Consider the following 16,298-nt stretch of genomic DNA (forward strand, 5'->3'; position numbering starts at 1 on the left):
TAGAAGAATTAAAAGTATATTTTTGGAAAGCATATGTGATGTACAGATAACACACTAAGGGCCCAGTTGCAGAAATTTCATCAATTACATTCCAATTTCCAGTGCTTAAGCAGTATGTCAACAGCACTCAGCAAAATGGCTTCTCCAACAGCAGTGCATGTATGTATGAAGCTAATGCATGAAGATAACCAAGTGGGGATTTAGGTGCCTTGGTCATGTGGCTTTCACTTCTCTTTTGATAATTCTTCTGTAGAGAGATTTTGGAGTGAAGGATGCTTTTATATGAAGTATAGTAGTATATTTACAATTACTAGGGAGTTCTTCCAGTTCCTTTACATGTCATATATCTACAGCTCAGAATTAATGATTGGTTCAGCCCTACTACCAATATTTGGATTTTGTTTAAAATTAGATTTTCCAGGGGAAAACATACTGATTGATCAACAGTAAATAAAAACATAATTCTGTTACCTTGCTAAGACTCAACTGTGGCTGATAGTACAGGGTCTCCATAAATTGGAGCAGATAAATAAATAGCAGTTCAATATTTGTTATGAAAGAACATTTATAATAATACATAATGAGGTCCTTGGATAGCTAAAGAAATTGATAAATTATTTTATCTGGTCTTTGCCATGTGAATATTTCTCTCCAAAATCTCAATTTATCTATAATGATTTAAGCCTAAATCACTGGCATTTTATGAATGAACATTGCTTATTAATTTTAACAGCATCCAAAATATAGATCATATTTACAGTTTGTGGTGGGGATTTGTGGGATTTAGATTTTAAACATTTTTCAAAGCTATTAAAAATATTGTTTGAAAAGACATTTGACGGTATATCAGGAAAAAAATTAGTCTTAAACCAGTCAGCACCTTGAACATTACGTTCTGATGAAAGATTCAGAGACCATAAATAATTATGTTTTGTGGTAAATCCCCTTAATTCAGAGTTAAGAATGAAGCTTGTTGCACAGCAAGGCAAACAACATTGTTTTCATGAAAAACTGTCATTCATCTATCTTCAACATTGTGAATTAGTGAAAAAATGTAGATTAAAAAATGCAAGGTCTTTAAATTTATTACATACCTGTAGGTGAACAGATAGGTAATCAGAGTTTCTGAGGGCAAACTGCTCGTTTAGAAATTGTCATAAATCCTCATACAGTATGAAATTATTTGTTACCATGGGATACTTCTGATTTTATCTTAAAGTTAGCCATGATGACTGAAATACAGTACATTTTAATATCCAAACAGGACAATTACCTTCATTATAGAAATGAGGAATTTTGAGTAGTACATTTGGTTTGTATACTCATATGCTATTTTCTGGATTTCTTTTGGTTTGCACAACAATCTAATTATTATACCTCTAAATTAGAACACAATGGGTGCTACAAACACAAAAAATCACTAGCGGTAATCATTGCTTCCAAATAAGTGTGGTACAATATTTGCTCTTCATGGAAGATCCTTATTCATAATGTAAATTATATAATTAATTTTGCGATTGTGAAAGTTGTTGTGAGTATTTATAATTCTTCACATTTTTTCAGACTATAGAATGACCACAATTTTTAAAGCTGCAAATTGGCAATAAAAAGAGAAACAAAAAGACTTGTAAGCATTAGCAACTATTTTATAAATATGTAAGGAGTAAAATATGAGAGTCTTCAAAAAGAACAAAACAATCCAAATTACTCTGTGTGTGTGTGTGTGTGTGTGTGTGTGTGTATGTATCCTTTGGAACAAAATCTCGGTGGAATTAAAAATTATTATGTTTGATTTAGAGATAGACCTGGACCCACTTGTAAGGGAACCAACCAAGCAAAGTATGGGCCAGATCTCTCACTCCTCCTTGCACACCCAAAACAAATCCGTTAAAGCTGTGGGTGTGAGAGGAATGCGGCATTGGGTTCCACGAGAGTATAAATACACTCACACATTTTCTCTGTTTACTTTTTAAAACATTGTTACAAGAACCAAAACATAAATTTCCCAATCCTGACAACTTTCAACATTTCACTGGGTATGTAATAAATACTATAGTTCAACAAATAAAGCAACAAATCATCTCTGAATAATTTCTAAGTAAGTAAAACATTTTGTGAAATATAAAACTTATATATGAAAACGAAGTTTTCCTTCTTTATCGCCTGCCCCCAATGTAAAACATTATAAACTCTGTTTTTTATTTACCCTCATTTTTTGTTTTGCTCCTTTTTATGAATGGATCCTTATGAGCAGCTTACAGAAAAGGTAATTACAATGTTCCTTATTTATAATAGCATAGTGCTTTCTTGTAAGTCAAAGCTCCAGGTAGAAATCGGTAAGTTAACTTTGTATTCTGGTTTTGATACTTTTAGGGGGTGGAGAAGGGATTTGTAACTTTTGAAAAACATCAGAATAAAATGCTGCCTGCACCTTTTGACCAGAATGGAAAATTTAGGAAAATTATGCAAAATGGACATGTGAGCCTCCACTTAATCCAAAAGTTATTCAAAACAACAGATTTATTGATCTGAGTATCACTAATCACCTCTATAAATGCCACAATCCTTTAATATTTTTCATAGTTACTACCTGGATTTTTTCTCTAGAGTGATTACTTTCTACAAATAACAGGTGACTTTACCTGTCTAATCCCTATAGAGTTAGATACACAACATATCTATGATAAGATGCTGACAAAATAATTGAAAGAAACTGTTAAAATTATTTCCTTGCTCACTATAATGGTGCAGCACTAGGACAATATATATATATATATATTTTGCACACTGTTGTGAAGTATAAGGGGAAAGGAAAGTGAGGTAATAGTTTCCAGAATTCATTGATGGTTTCCCTACTCCTTCCTAATGGACATATCCTGTAGACTTTACTCTGACAAAACTCCCCTTGAAATCAATGGGCCAGATCCTCAGCAAGTATAAAGGCAGCATAGCTCCATTGACTTTAGTGGAGTGACACCAATTTACACCAGCTGAAGATCTGGACCAATATAATTCTAACTGTATCAGTATTATTGAAATCAGTGGGAGTTTTACCTGTCTCAGGACTGATGTATTTAACCCCCATATGAAAGAATTTTATGACCTGTTTACTCTAGGTATTATGAATAAATTAAATGTATGCATTTTGAAGGAGACAGGCACCACAGTATCTAGAATTCATTGCAATAGCCAAAATGCATAGATTGCTGTGGCTAGGTGCATATTCAAGAAGAAAGGCCAGACAAAGTAGTACGTGCTGCTGTAGGCAGGATGCTAGACAAGACAGACCATTGATAGATCCGGTATTGTAATTCCTATGAGTTAAGTAAGACAGTTTAGCCCTAACTTTAAATTTCATTGCTCTCTTTTTGATTCAGACCTTTATTTGTTTATTATTTATTATACCTTTGAATAATAGTTTTTGTTATACTTTTAATTAGTCATTGCATCTGTTTTATAGATGATAGAAAGAGGCTGGAGTGCGTGCTATAAAGTTCATTCTTGTCTACCACTAAAAGATTTTTCTTTTTTTAAGGAAGAAGAAATTGTTGATTGGTGGAGCAAATTTTACGCTTCAATAGGAGACCATGAAAAATGTGGACAATATATTCAAAAAGGATATGACACTTTAAAGGTACTATATAAAAAAATTAAAGGGACATTTTGGTAGGTCAAAATGTTCTCTCTTTTTGACATAAAAATAATTGTATCTGATTGTTAGTCTCCAAAAAAAAAATGATTAAGTCTTGTCTTTTCATATTGCCATAATTGTAAGCAATCCAACCTCATCATAAGTTTCATCTGACTTCTCTCCAAAGTATCATATTGTGCATAACAGAACTTGAACAGTGAAACTGGTGTTTTGACAGCCCTAAATGGATTGGAGTCAGTTTCCATTTTCACCTGGTTAAAAAAAAAAAAAAAAGACATACAGATGTCTGTGTACCTGATATGTAGGTTCATAAATAGTTAAATATCTCAATACCAGATGCAACCACAAATAAATACAGGCACATAACTGCCTGTAATTATTTTGGGCATGCAAACAGGGAAGCCAAGATAAAGATAAGACCCTTAATATCCTTCTGATTTTAATATTAGTAAGGAAAGTTACGACTCTTCCCACATCAGATTTGTCACTATTTATGCCAAAGGGCATGTGGGGAGGGAGTGAAAGGAGTTCCAGAAAGGTCTTGCAGTTTTTTCCTCTATTGACTAGACACAGATATTAAGGGCTTGATCCTGCACCACTGATCTCAATAGGAGTTTTACCATTGATTTCTCTGGAGAAAAGCTCAGAAGCACATTGATGGAGTCTGCAGTTCTGTATATTTAATTAATATTTTTCTTTGTGCATTGGTGTAAATTGGAGCCAGAAATATCCTTTCTAAGACCAGTCCCACTTTTTCATGTATACACATATGGGGGCACAAGTGAGGTTGAGGTTGGGGAATGCAGTTGATTTGGGTTTTGATTAAGACACAAGTGGGAATTGACAGCACCAGAAACAACTCACATTTTCCAAATAGATTCTGTTCTTTTCCCCCTGTAAAGAGGTAAGAGTGCAAATAATACGAATGGTTTTGTGCCCTAACATCTCCTAAGTGGAGTACAGCTTTGCTACACCAAAATGACACTAGCTTTTTAATGGACTTGGTGTGTGTGTTAAATTTTTAAATGTCACTTCAATTTTACTTTAGGTATATGATTGTGAACTGGAGGAGGTACCTGAATTTAAGGGCTTGACAGATTTCTCTGATACATTTAAGCTGTACAGAGGGAAATCAGAGGACAATGATGACCCTTCAGTGGTAGGAGAATTTAAGGTAAAAAAAAAAAAAAAAAGTATCCTATTGTTGCACCAGAAATGAAAAAGTAACCAAAGGCTGGAGGTAGTCCTTTGAATGTATCATTTGCACATACATTGAGTCTACTCCTGTGCCAGACACATTCTGTTTGACTCTGAGAGGTGCATTGCACCCTCCACTCCTACTCAAACTCTGATTCAGCAAACCACTTAAGCATGTGCTGGAATACATTCCTATTCAGCAAAACATTTTGAGTTTAATGAAGTCCCATTGACTTCCTTAGGACGTAACCATGTGTATAAGTGCCTTGCTAAATAGTGATGTTTGCCTGAATGGAAAATGCAGGTGCTCAGAACCTCTCAGGATCAGGCCCTTTCTTTTCAGTGGCACAGTGGGGGAACAACATAGCATATATCTCCCTCCTCCAGAGATACTTGTGTGTTAATTCAGAGGACCAATGCTGCACAGGCATATGTTGAGGAGCAAGTTATTTTTCAATGGTTACTGCTACAGGAAGCTGTCCTAGTACTGTGGTTTTGAAATAATAGGTTTAAAATAAAAAGATCAGCTAACCCCTCCCCCTGCCACAAACCATTCTGCTGTATCTGTTGAAAATACATTTTACATTATTATATAGTTAAAGGAAATAACAGGCCAGATTGTCAACTAGAGTGAATAAGTTTAGCTCAATTGGAGTTCAGTGGAGGAAGGCCATTTCACATCAGCTGAGAACATGGTACGCCGTCTCTATTTTAATATAATGAAGGCATATAAAGTGAAATCCTGGCCCCCACTGAAGTTGATAGCAAAACTTCCATTGACCTTCAGAGGGGCCAGCATTTTACCCATAATGTTTCTCAGTCAGGGGTACTTACGGAATCGAATCTAAGACAGCTTATGTACTCCATTCTGCACTCTTTTTGTGGCTTTGTTCACAAATTTTACAGGTAAAAATTAGGGCTGTCAAGCAATTAATCGCACTGTTAAACAATAATAGAATACCATTTATTTAAATATTTTTGGATGTTTTCTACATTTTCAAATATATTGATTTCAATTACAACACAGAATACAAAGTGTACAGTGCTCACTTTATATTTATTTTTTATTACAATATTTGCACTGTAAAAAAAAAAACAAAAGAAATAGTATTTTTCAGTTCACCTAATACAAGTACCGTAGTGCAATCTCTTTATCATGAAAGTTGAACTTACAAATGTAGAATTATGTACAGAAAATAACTACGTTTAAAAATAAAACAATGTAAAATTTTAGAGCCTGGAAGTCCAACTTAGTCCTACTTCTTATTCAGCCAATTGCTAAGACAAACAAGTTTGTTTACATTTGCAGTAGATAATGCTGCCCACTTCTTGTTTACAATGTCACCTGAAAGTGAGAACAAGTGTTCACATGGCACTGTTATATCCAGCGTCGCAAGATATTTATGTGCCAGATGCGCTAAAGATTCAGTTCCCTTTAAACTTCAACCACCATTCTATTGGAGATGCGTCCATGCTGATGATGGGTTCTGCTCAATAACAATCTCAAGCAGTGCAGACCGATGCATGTTCATTTTCATCATCTGAGTCAGATCCCACCAGCAGAAGGTTGATTTTCTTTTTTGGTGGTTTGGGTTCTGTAGTTTCTGTATCAGAGTATTGCTCTTTTAAGACTTCTGAAAGCATGCTCCACACCCTGTCCCTCTCAGATTTTGGAAGGCACTTCAGATTTTTAAACCTTGGGCTGGTTAGAAATCTCACATTGATTCCTTCTTTGCATTTTCTGAAATCTACAGCGAAAGTGTTCTTAAAATGAACAACATATGCTGGGTCATCATCCGAGACTGCTATAACAGGAAATATATGGCAGAATGTGGGTAAAACAGAGCAGGGGACATACAATTCTCCCCCAAGGAGTACAGTCACAAATTTAATTGACGCATTTTTTTTTAAATGAGCGTCATCAGCATGAAAGCATGTCCTCTGGAATGATGGCAGAAGCATGAAGGGCCATACGATTGTTTAGCATATCTGGCACGTAAATACCTTGCAATGCCAGCTACAAAAGTGCCATGCAAATGCCTGTTCTCACTTTCTGGTGACATTGTAAATAAGAAGAGGGCAGCATTTTCTAATTTGTTTGTCTTAGCGATTGGCTGAACAAGAAGTAGGACTGAGTGGACTTGTAGGCTCTGAAGTTTTACATTGTTTTGTTTTTTAGTGCAGTTATGTAACAAAAAAATCTAAATTTGTAAGTTGTACTTTCATGACAAAGATTGCACTACAGTACTTGTATGAGGTGAATTAAAAATACTATTTCTTTTATCATTTTTACAGTGAAAATGTTTTTAATAAAAATATACACTGATTTCAATTACAACACAGAATACAATATATATGAAAATATAGAAAAACATCCAAAATATTTAATAAATTTCAATTGGTATTCTATTGTTTAACAGTGAAATTAAAACTGCGATTAATCGCGATTAATTTTTTTTTAGTTAATTGTGTGAGTTAATTGTGATTAATTGATAGCCCTAGTAAAAATATTTTCAATGTGATTTATACACAGAAGGAAACATGCAGAGGTATCTTTGGAATGGTGAAATACACATAAACACACTGGGCCAGGACCTTAACTGGAGTAAATCAACATAGCTCCATTGGAATAAAAGAGCTACACAGATTTAAACCAGCTGAGGATCTAACCCTACATACATTATGGGCTTGATCCAAAGCCTGTTGAAGCCAATGGAAAGACTTCAATAGCCAAGATCAGGGTCTAATTTTTGTGCACATATGCAAAGCAGTCCCTCCCTAAAGCAGGAGATGGACAAGATAAACCTAGCAAAAGGTCTCCTCTGTCTCTAACTTGTATGATTCTTTGGTGCATATTCTTTTTAGGGCTCCTTTAGAATCTATCCATTATCAGATGATCCTGCTGTACCAGCTCCTCCTCGTCAATTCCGTGAGTTACCAGACAGTGGACCTCAGGAGTGCATTGTGCGAATTTATATCATTAGAGCCTTAGCTCTCCAACCCCAGGATAACAATGGGCTGGTGAGACACTTTACTTTTTTGAGGTTCAGGAGCTAACTTTGTGCTTAAGAACTTAGTGATACCAAGAAAAATTGGCGCGCACACACAAAAAATTATTACCTAATAGTATTATTTCCCATCTTGTTTCCAAACAGTGTGATCCTTATATAAAAATAACCTTAAGTAAAAAAGTAATTGAAGACAGAGATCATTATGTTCCCAATACTCTCAACCCAGATTTTGGCAGGTAACTCATTTTCTGATGTTTTTTTATCTGGTGTTTTCTAAAGTGTTTTCATAATCTCTGTCCATGAATTAATCATCACATTACCATTATACCTTCAGTTCTACACTACACTCATCTTGTTTTTATGTATTGTCTAAACTCTCTGACACCTTATTCACAATTGTATGCTGGCTATTTATTAGGGCCCAATTGTATAAAATTCTGAGCATCTCCAGAAATATGCTGATCCCGCTGCTCTTCCTTTGAAGTCAATGGAACCTGCATGTGCTCAGCGCCTCTGTAGATTCAGGTGCTTAACTTTAGGCACCCGAGTCTGAACAATTTGGCCATAGTTTTTAAGACTGTAAATGTGTTTTCACTGTACATATAAAGAAGTGATCCATATATACTGTGAATTGCTAATAGACATCTACATTGCTTGTGAGTTTTGTTTACTTTATAACAATCTGAAAGCTGCTAGAAAGTTTGTGCGATGGGGACACAGTGTGACTTGTATAAGAGAGTGCCTGTCTCCGGTGTTATGATACTTATACCACCCAAAACAGCAAATTAGATGAAGAAATTTTGCAGAGGAAACTTAGAATAATCATCATAGTTACAGATTGGCAAGGTGAAATTCTTAAAGTTTCTGCACATACAAAAAACATAGATTAATAACAGTGATTTTTGAAAAGTAGCTATCAGACCCCAGACAAGGGTCTTTGGACGAGCATTCCCTAAACTGTTGATAGCTGTTATCTAAGTCCCAACTCTGGCTGCACATGATTACAATGGTTCTAAAGAATCTGCAGGAGGCAGGGGTAGGATTGTTAAAGCCATGGTACCCATATGGACACATACAGATTTATTCATGTGTGGAGGCACAAAGCAAAACAGCAATGGTAACTCTAATTTTAGGTCTATCAGCACCAAGGGTATTTCTTTAAATGTCTTAAAAAATGACTACTTCTCAGAAATGAACTTTCATGACCATTAATATTTAACTGGACCTTGTACTTTTAGAATGTATGAACTCAGCTGCTTCCTGCCTCAAGAGAAGGATCTGAAAATTTCAGTCTATGATTATGATATGCTGACTCGTGATGAAAAAGTTGGTGAAACCATCATTGATCTTGAGAACAGGTTCCTTTCTCGCTTTGGAGCTCATTGTGGCATACCACAGCAGTATTGCATGTAAGTCACGCTTTTGTCTCCTCAAACATTGTGCCAGTAAAGTAAGATCTCTAATCATTAAAAAAGCCAGGTTTTCTTCACTATCATTTGGTTGTATAGAAAGTGCTATGGCCTCTCTGCTACCTGTTTTGTGTACCTATAGAATCATCTACAGTCTTAAAAAAACTGCAATTTTTTAGGAAGAGTCTCCAAAAACTGTTAATCCACACATTCTTAGGCAGATTCTCTCTCTAGATGCAACCTTTTGTTAGTGGTAGGAAGTATTACTTGCATACAGAGAGAGAACACGTAATCGAATTATCTGACAAGCACAGGGCATTAAATACAAAAACATGAGTTGCAATAAGATGAATTTGCTGTAATGATTTCTCCTTTCCCAATACACAGAGATGGGGCTTAAAACAACACATACTGAGTAACTTTAAGTGACCTTGAATGCAAATATATATATCTGAGGAGGACACCTCTTTTTTTTTTTTTCCTGATACAGACTAACATGGCTACCACAGAAAGCTGTGACCTTGAATGGAATTTTATCTTTATAAAACCCTCACTAATACAGAAAAGTCAAGTAGCAAAATTTAGCCCTGGTATAACTCCACCCACCAACTATTTAGCTATCACATTTTGTATATGTTTCGGGGGAAAACAGCATGTAGTGTACTAATTCCAAGATCTGCTCTATTTCCTAAAAGTTCAGGTGTAAATACCTGGCGAGATCAACTGAAGCCAACACACATGTTGCAAAATATAGCCAGGTTGAAAGGCTACTCTCCTCCTATCCTCTCAGAAAATGGAAGCAGGATTAACTATGGAGGACAGGACTACACCTTGGAGGAATTTGGTGAGCTCATTGCTATTTACTGCATGTTTCTCTCTTTTGAATGCACAGATTTATAGAAATAAAAAACTTTAAATTATAAGAATGTGAAGAATAAGAGTAAAAAACAAGTACATTTTGTACTAAAGTTTGCAGTCTCTCTCTGCATGGACAGGTAAATACAAGAATGGTTGCCGTTTGTTTGATTTTTGCAAGTATGAATACAGTCCATTACTAAATGCAAATTCTGGGTCATGAATTCAGCCCTATTTCAGTTCTTTCTTTTTATTTCAGAGATTAACAAAAAATTGCATCAGCACCTTGGACCAGGTGAAGAGCGTCTAGCCCTTCATATCCTTAGAACTCAGGGCTTGGTCCCTGAACATGTGGAGACAAGGACCTTATACAGCACCTTCCAGCCCAACATCTCACAAGTACTATAAACTGGTTTCACCTTTGATTTCTGCCATGCAGAATGCTAGCATGCCTACATTTATAGCACAGGGTGCTACTATAATTAGGGGTGGGTGAAGGAAAAAGGGTAGCAGAGAGTATTATTGTGCCCAGATACTAGGTCATGGTCACATTAGGGAGGGATTACATAGAATGGAATTTTATTCTGTTGTGATCACTCCAGATGGACTTCTCACACACCAGAGGAATGGGAGAGGGGAATGAACATGTATTTGCAGGGACCGTATTGAGTGCCAATCCAATAGCAAAGGAGTGAGCCTAATCCAGTGGTTTGGAAGTCATCCTTCTCCATTGATACCAAACTTGTTACCAAGTTCATGGGTTTCCACCAGGCTGATACATTTGCAATCATAAAGGCACTTAGTTTGAACTGCCGGTACCAGACTGCGTTCCCACAACTGGGAAATCTTTTATCTCACAAATAGAGCTCATGACAGTGACAACCAGATTATCCACCACCCAGTCAAGAAACTAACTACAAAACAAGAAAGTAGCTAAGGGGATGGTTTGCAAAGCCTCCAGAGGAGGCTGTTTCACAAGGTTTCCGTATGTGAGTTTCATTGGGTAGGAGTGAAAGGAGGGAAGAAGTTTTTGTGCCAGTAACATTTGCAAAATTTCCTCTATTTTCACAGCAAACTATTTAGTCTGAGAAAAAGCTTGAGAGAGATGTGAATCACAGTGTATTAATAAGGACTAACAACACATTCATTCAGTTCACCAAGGGTGAAATCCTGGCCCCATTCAAGTCAATGGGAATTTTGCCATTGACTTCAATGGAGCCAGGATTCTACCCCAAGTGTCTATGCCAGTTTCATTCAGGGTAGACTGCTGAGGGGTCCTCAGACGTAAAGTCCACTAGGACAGCCAGGGAAATGCACTGGTTGATCCCATCCCTGCTGCAGCCTCTGCTCCCTCATGTAGCCCCGAGAGGACATTAAAACTGGCCTGCCCCAGGGGAACCCTCAAGGGGATTGGTGCAAATCCCACCTGACTTTACTTGGCAGTGGATCCTCTTCAGGGTACAGTGACTCGCGTTGGCACAGCAAAGTTTAAATTGCACCTCCTTGTGCCAGCGGGATGAATCGAGCCCGTACTCTCCAGCATTCACTAATTACAAGTAGGTGCTCTATACAGCGTGTCCTACATCCACCAAGAAAGGCGTTCATGAGAGGCATTGGAGAGAATGAATAGCTTCTTGTTATGGTTGAGGGGTTACTGATAATGAAATAGACTTTCAGTGGGAATAGAGCAGAAATCTACTATGGTCATATTTTGGCCTTTTAAAACTAATCAGGAAGATGACCTCATCTAGCTAAGAAGTGCTTCAAGGGCAGAGACCTGTTACCCATGCAACATAGGCCGTCTGCTGCAAAACACCAGGCACATTTGTGGGGCCACATAATATCATAAAACAAAATAGCAATTGTGATTCCTATGATTTCAAAGTTTGTACAAACTGAGGGCCCAGACTTACTCTGATTAAGGACTGTGGGAACTTTGGCACTGGCGTTAGTGGGAGAAGGTCTTGGCCCCACAACTACTGCTGAAATTAGTTCTAGAGGCACTTACAGACGTCTGGGCACCATCTCGGGCTCTGCACAGCCTAATATAAACCCCTGGGGATCAATTAGAATTTTCACACATGCATGTTTTTTAAACATGTAACCAACAAAAATCCCTTACTTGACTTCTTCACCAATGCAGGGAAAGCTTCAGATGTGGGTGGATGTTTTCCCCAAAAGCTTGGGACCTCCTGGCCCTCCCTTCAACATCAATCCCCGCAAAGCCAAGAAGTGAGTAGCCGTGCATTGACTGTGCATTTTACAGACCTTGGTGCACAGACCTGGCCAATTCACCTCTTTCCCCAATCATCTTCTCTCTCAGGTACATCATGCGGGTGATTATTTGGAACACAAAGGATGTCATTCTGGATGAAAAAAGTATCACAGGGGAAGAAATGAGTGACATCTATGTGAAAGGGTAAGGGTGCCCTCCCTCTGACCTCTCATGTGAGGGTATTTAATGAGATCTTTAAAATGTCCAAATCTTACATCTAGTACCTATAATAAAACCATGAATAAAATAATCACATGCAGAGCCCAGTGCAGGCATGGTCTAAGTATAATTTCCAGGTTGTGATATAAAGCCTAACTAAATAACCAGTAGTGTGATAAGCTGGAAGGTGATTCTAGTTGGAAATATGTCTACAGGTGGGAAAGGATTAAAACTGTAACTACTTTAACTTGGTGCCTATATCTTAACACCTGGCGATCCTCATTATTGAGTGTTTCCTTGACTGCCAGCTAATGAAGGAAAGGATGCTGAAGTGGGCGAGTGTCTCTCTTGAAATTCCATTCTGGACTTGAGAAAGTTTAATTAAAACTGTTATTTCCATGATAAGTTTTGATTTTCCGACAAAAAAAAATTAGTCAAATTCCTGAGCAGCTCTAGTAATTAACCTGGGGCACTCACTGCCATAAGATCTCCTCCAGGGCTGCAGAACAGCCAGAAGTAGGGGCGGCTCCAGGCACCAGCGCACCAAGCACGTGCCTGGGGCGGTCTGCCAGTTGCTGTGAGGGCGGCAGTCAGGCTGCCTTCGGCGGCGTGCCTGCGGGAAGTCCACCAGCCCCACGGTTTCGGCAGCAATTTGGCAGCGGGTATGCTGAAGGCGCAGGATCAGCGGACCTCCCACAGGCATGCCACTGAATCCACATTACCAGCGGACCTCCCGCAGGCGCGCCGCCAAAAGCCGCCTGACTGCCGTGCTTGGGGCGGCAAAATACATAGAGCCACCCCTGGCCGGAAGGTCTGATTCCCAGATCATGTGGACATACATGGACTAGCTCTGCTCAGTTAGTTTGCTAAAATTAGCAGTGTAGCCGTGGCGACATTGTTAGCGGTTCAGGCTAGCTGCCGGAGTACAATCATACCCAACCCTCTGGGGACATACTTGGGCAGCTAGTCTAAGCTGCCACAGTCACATTGCTAATCATAGACACTATCTCAAGCGGAGGTAGCACAAGTACACCTACCCCTAGCTGGGAATCACACCTTCCAGCTACTGTGTAGATATAGCGTATGGCTAATGGCTTAGTAGGATTCACAAAGGATTAGGCATTTATTAGATATGAAAATAAACACTCACATTAAATAGGAAAAAACATATTAGGAATATACAGACTCGAGCTCCACAGCTACCACTAAGTACTAACAGGATATTGGATAGATGGACCAAAGGTTTAATTTAGGGTGGCAATTCCTATGTTCTTATTTACACTGCTGGAATGGGTCCAAACTGAAAGGGCCAAAAATCTGTGTTTTGCCATTGACAATACAAATCCTATACCTCATGTTTGTAATCACTGCAAAACATTGTTGTAATATAAACAAGCACTAATAAGGTTAGCTGCATACCACTAAATATATTTGCATTTTAATTTCAGCTGGATGCCTGGCAATGAAGAAAATAAGCAGAAAACAGATGTGCACTATAGGTCACTGGATGGTGAAGGGAATTTTAACTGGAGATTTGTTTTCCCCTTTGAATACTTTCCAGCTGAGCAACTCTGTATGGTTTCTAAAAAGGTGCGGGTTCTCTCGAGTTCAATATAAAGAATTCATGTTCTCATTAGTTGGAAATAAAGCATTTTGAGCTAAATTCTGCCCTCAGTTACATTTGTCCATTAAAGGGTTATATGTGCATAGCTGAGGGCACAATTGGGCCCTGTAAGTTGCTTTTGCACAATAAGGGATCCGGCCAATGCTCCTTACTCAAGCAAACTGCCATTGAGCTCACTGGGTACAAAAATCGGTCCTTAGTTACAGAGATGCAACTCCTAACCCAGTGGGAGTTTTCTGGTGGCAAGGAGGGCAGGACTGGGTCCTGAAATCCACATGTCTGAAATCTGTTGGTAAAATCAGAATATTACTTTGCGTTTTCAATTCATAACACATTAAAGATGTTTTTAACAGAAATTATTTTATTCTTAGGAGCATTTTTGGAGTCTCGACAAAACAGAATTCAGAATCCCACCCAAATTGATCATTCAGATATGGGATAATGACAAGTTCTCCTTGGATGACTACCTGGGTATGACTTTCACAGCTAAGAATTATCATCATTGGAAAGTGAGAGATTGCAAATGAACATTTGCAAGTTGCAGCAGCAGGACCAAATTTTCAAATGGATCTCTACCAAGTGTCCATTTGTGCATGTATAATTTTGTATCCTAAAACCCCTTGTGCATACAGTCTTTGTACACTATCATTTGTGATCACAAATAATGGAATTTTAACACAAAAATTCTTCAAGCAAATCAAGCTTAGCTGTTTTTCATTCATATAAAGTTGTATTGTGTACACAAATGGTAGCATGCAAAATCTGCATGGGCAGATATGTGCATGAAAAGTTGCATGAACACAAATGGAGGCAGGGTTGAGGCCCTCTTTGAAAATTTAGCCCTTTACGTATTTTCAGATTGTTCATTCAGAAGGAGAGGTGACTTGATTAAGACTGCCTTCTTCAGAATCCTATATCTCAGTGTTGGTATTTCCTGCTGAGTAATGTCAGCATCTATTCACTATTTAACATGCTGAGGAAAAAATCAGACTTTTTGTGCTGTGCACAGTATACCAGGCAGCGCCGGCTCTAGGCACCAGCAAAACAAGCTGGTGCTTGGGGCAGCACATTTTTAGGGGCGGCATTCTGGCGCCGGCCATGCCACCCCTAAAAATGTGCCCCGGCCACCCTAGCTCACCTCCGCTGCTGCTGCCACGGCGCGCGAAACAGCTGATTCACGCGCCGCTATTCGCCCTCCCTCCCAGGCTCTCAAACCTGGGAGGGAGGGGGAGATCCCGAGCGGCCATTTCGCACGCTGCTGCTCCCCCTCCCTCCCAGACTTGAGAGCCTGGGAGGAAGGGGGAGAAGAGGCACCCGCGCCGCGGCCACTCGGAGTCTCCCCCTCCCTCCTAGGCTCTCAAACCTGGGAGGGGGTGGGAAGACTCCGAGTGGCCACGGCGCGGCGCCGCTTCTCCCCCTCCCTCCCTCCTAGGCTTGAGAGCCTGGGGGGAGGAGGCAGGGCTGGGGATTTGGGGAAGGGGCGGAGTTGAGGCGGGGCAGCCAAAATTGTTTTTGCTTTGGGCGGCAAAAATCCTAGAGCCGGCCCTGATACCAGGCTTCCTTACGGAACCACTTCCCCTCCCACCTCCCTCTCTCTCTCTCGCTCTCTGACATATTTGAATTCTGATCTGAATTTTGCTGCTTGAACCCAAGTGGAATCTTGAGGCAAGGTCCTGGACTGCACAGAATACAGATCAGGAGGTGTCATGCAAAGGCATTGTAAAGCTCAGTCTCCAATACTGCTGCTACACTGCACAGGGCTGACCTCCCTGCAGTGTGTTAGAGTAGCCCTAAGGATGCTCTAAGTTTATGCCATGCTGCAAACAGCTACAAGTAGCTGAAAACACAACTGATAATTGGCCTTATCATTCTGCTAAAGTACTAAATCATATCATTCAATATCAGAAATGTGTGTATGATGTTGTTTTCTTTAATTTTGCCCAGTGAGTTTTACTGACAGCATCAGTTTAAGACTAACAGAATGTGCTTAAGTATCAGAGGGGTAGCCGTGTTAGTCTGAATCTGTAAAAAGCAACAGAGGGTCCTGTGGCACCTTTAAGACTAACAGAAGTACTGGGAGCATAAGCTTTCGTGGGTAAGAACCACACTTCTTCAG

General features: G+C 39.0%; 1 protein-coding gene across 1 annotated transcript in view; it reads left to right on the top strand.

The window, feature by feature from the left end:
• The window catches only part of MYOF (myoferlin), a 112,435-nt gene that overhangs the window by 92,252 nt on the left and 3,885 nt on the right, over positions 1–16,298 (top strand). Inside the window, exons 39-50 of the mRNA XM_034775572.1 lie at positions 2,255–2,266; positions 3,536–3,634; positions 4,701–4,826; positions 7,715–7,870; positions 8,005–8,096; positions 9,099–9,269; positions 9,965–10,113; positions 10,384–10,523; positions 12,268–12,356; positions 12,448–12,543; positions 14,007–14,148; positions 14,554–14,653. Of these exons, the coding sequence (XP_034631463.1) occupies positions 2,255–2,266; positions 3,536–3,634; positions 4,701–4,826; positions 7,715–7,870; positions 8,005–8,096; positions 9,099–9,269; positions 9,965–10,113; positions 10,384–10,523; positions 12,268–12,356; positions 12,448–12,543; positions 14,007–14,148; positions 14,554–14,653 (1,372 nt within the window). The remainder of the gene's footprint in view (positions 1–2,254; positions 2,267–3,535; positions 3,635–4,700; positions 4,827–7,714; positions 7,871–8,004; positions 8,097–9,098; positions 9,270–9,964; positions 10,114–10,383; positions 10,524–12,267; positions 12,357–12,447; positions 12,544–14,006; positions 14,149–14,553; positions 14,654–16,298) is intronic.

This window comes from Trachemys scripta, chromosome 7 (assembly GCF_013100865.1).
Source record: "Trachemys scripta elegans isolate TJP31775 chromosome 7, CAS_Tse_1.0, whole genome shotgun sequence".
In the NCBI taxonomy this organism is placed as follows: domain Eukaryota; kingdom Metazoa; phylum Chordata; order Testudines; family Emydidae; genus Trachemys; species Trachemys scripta.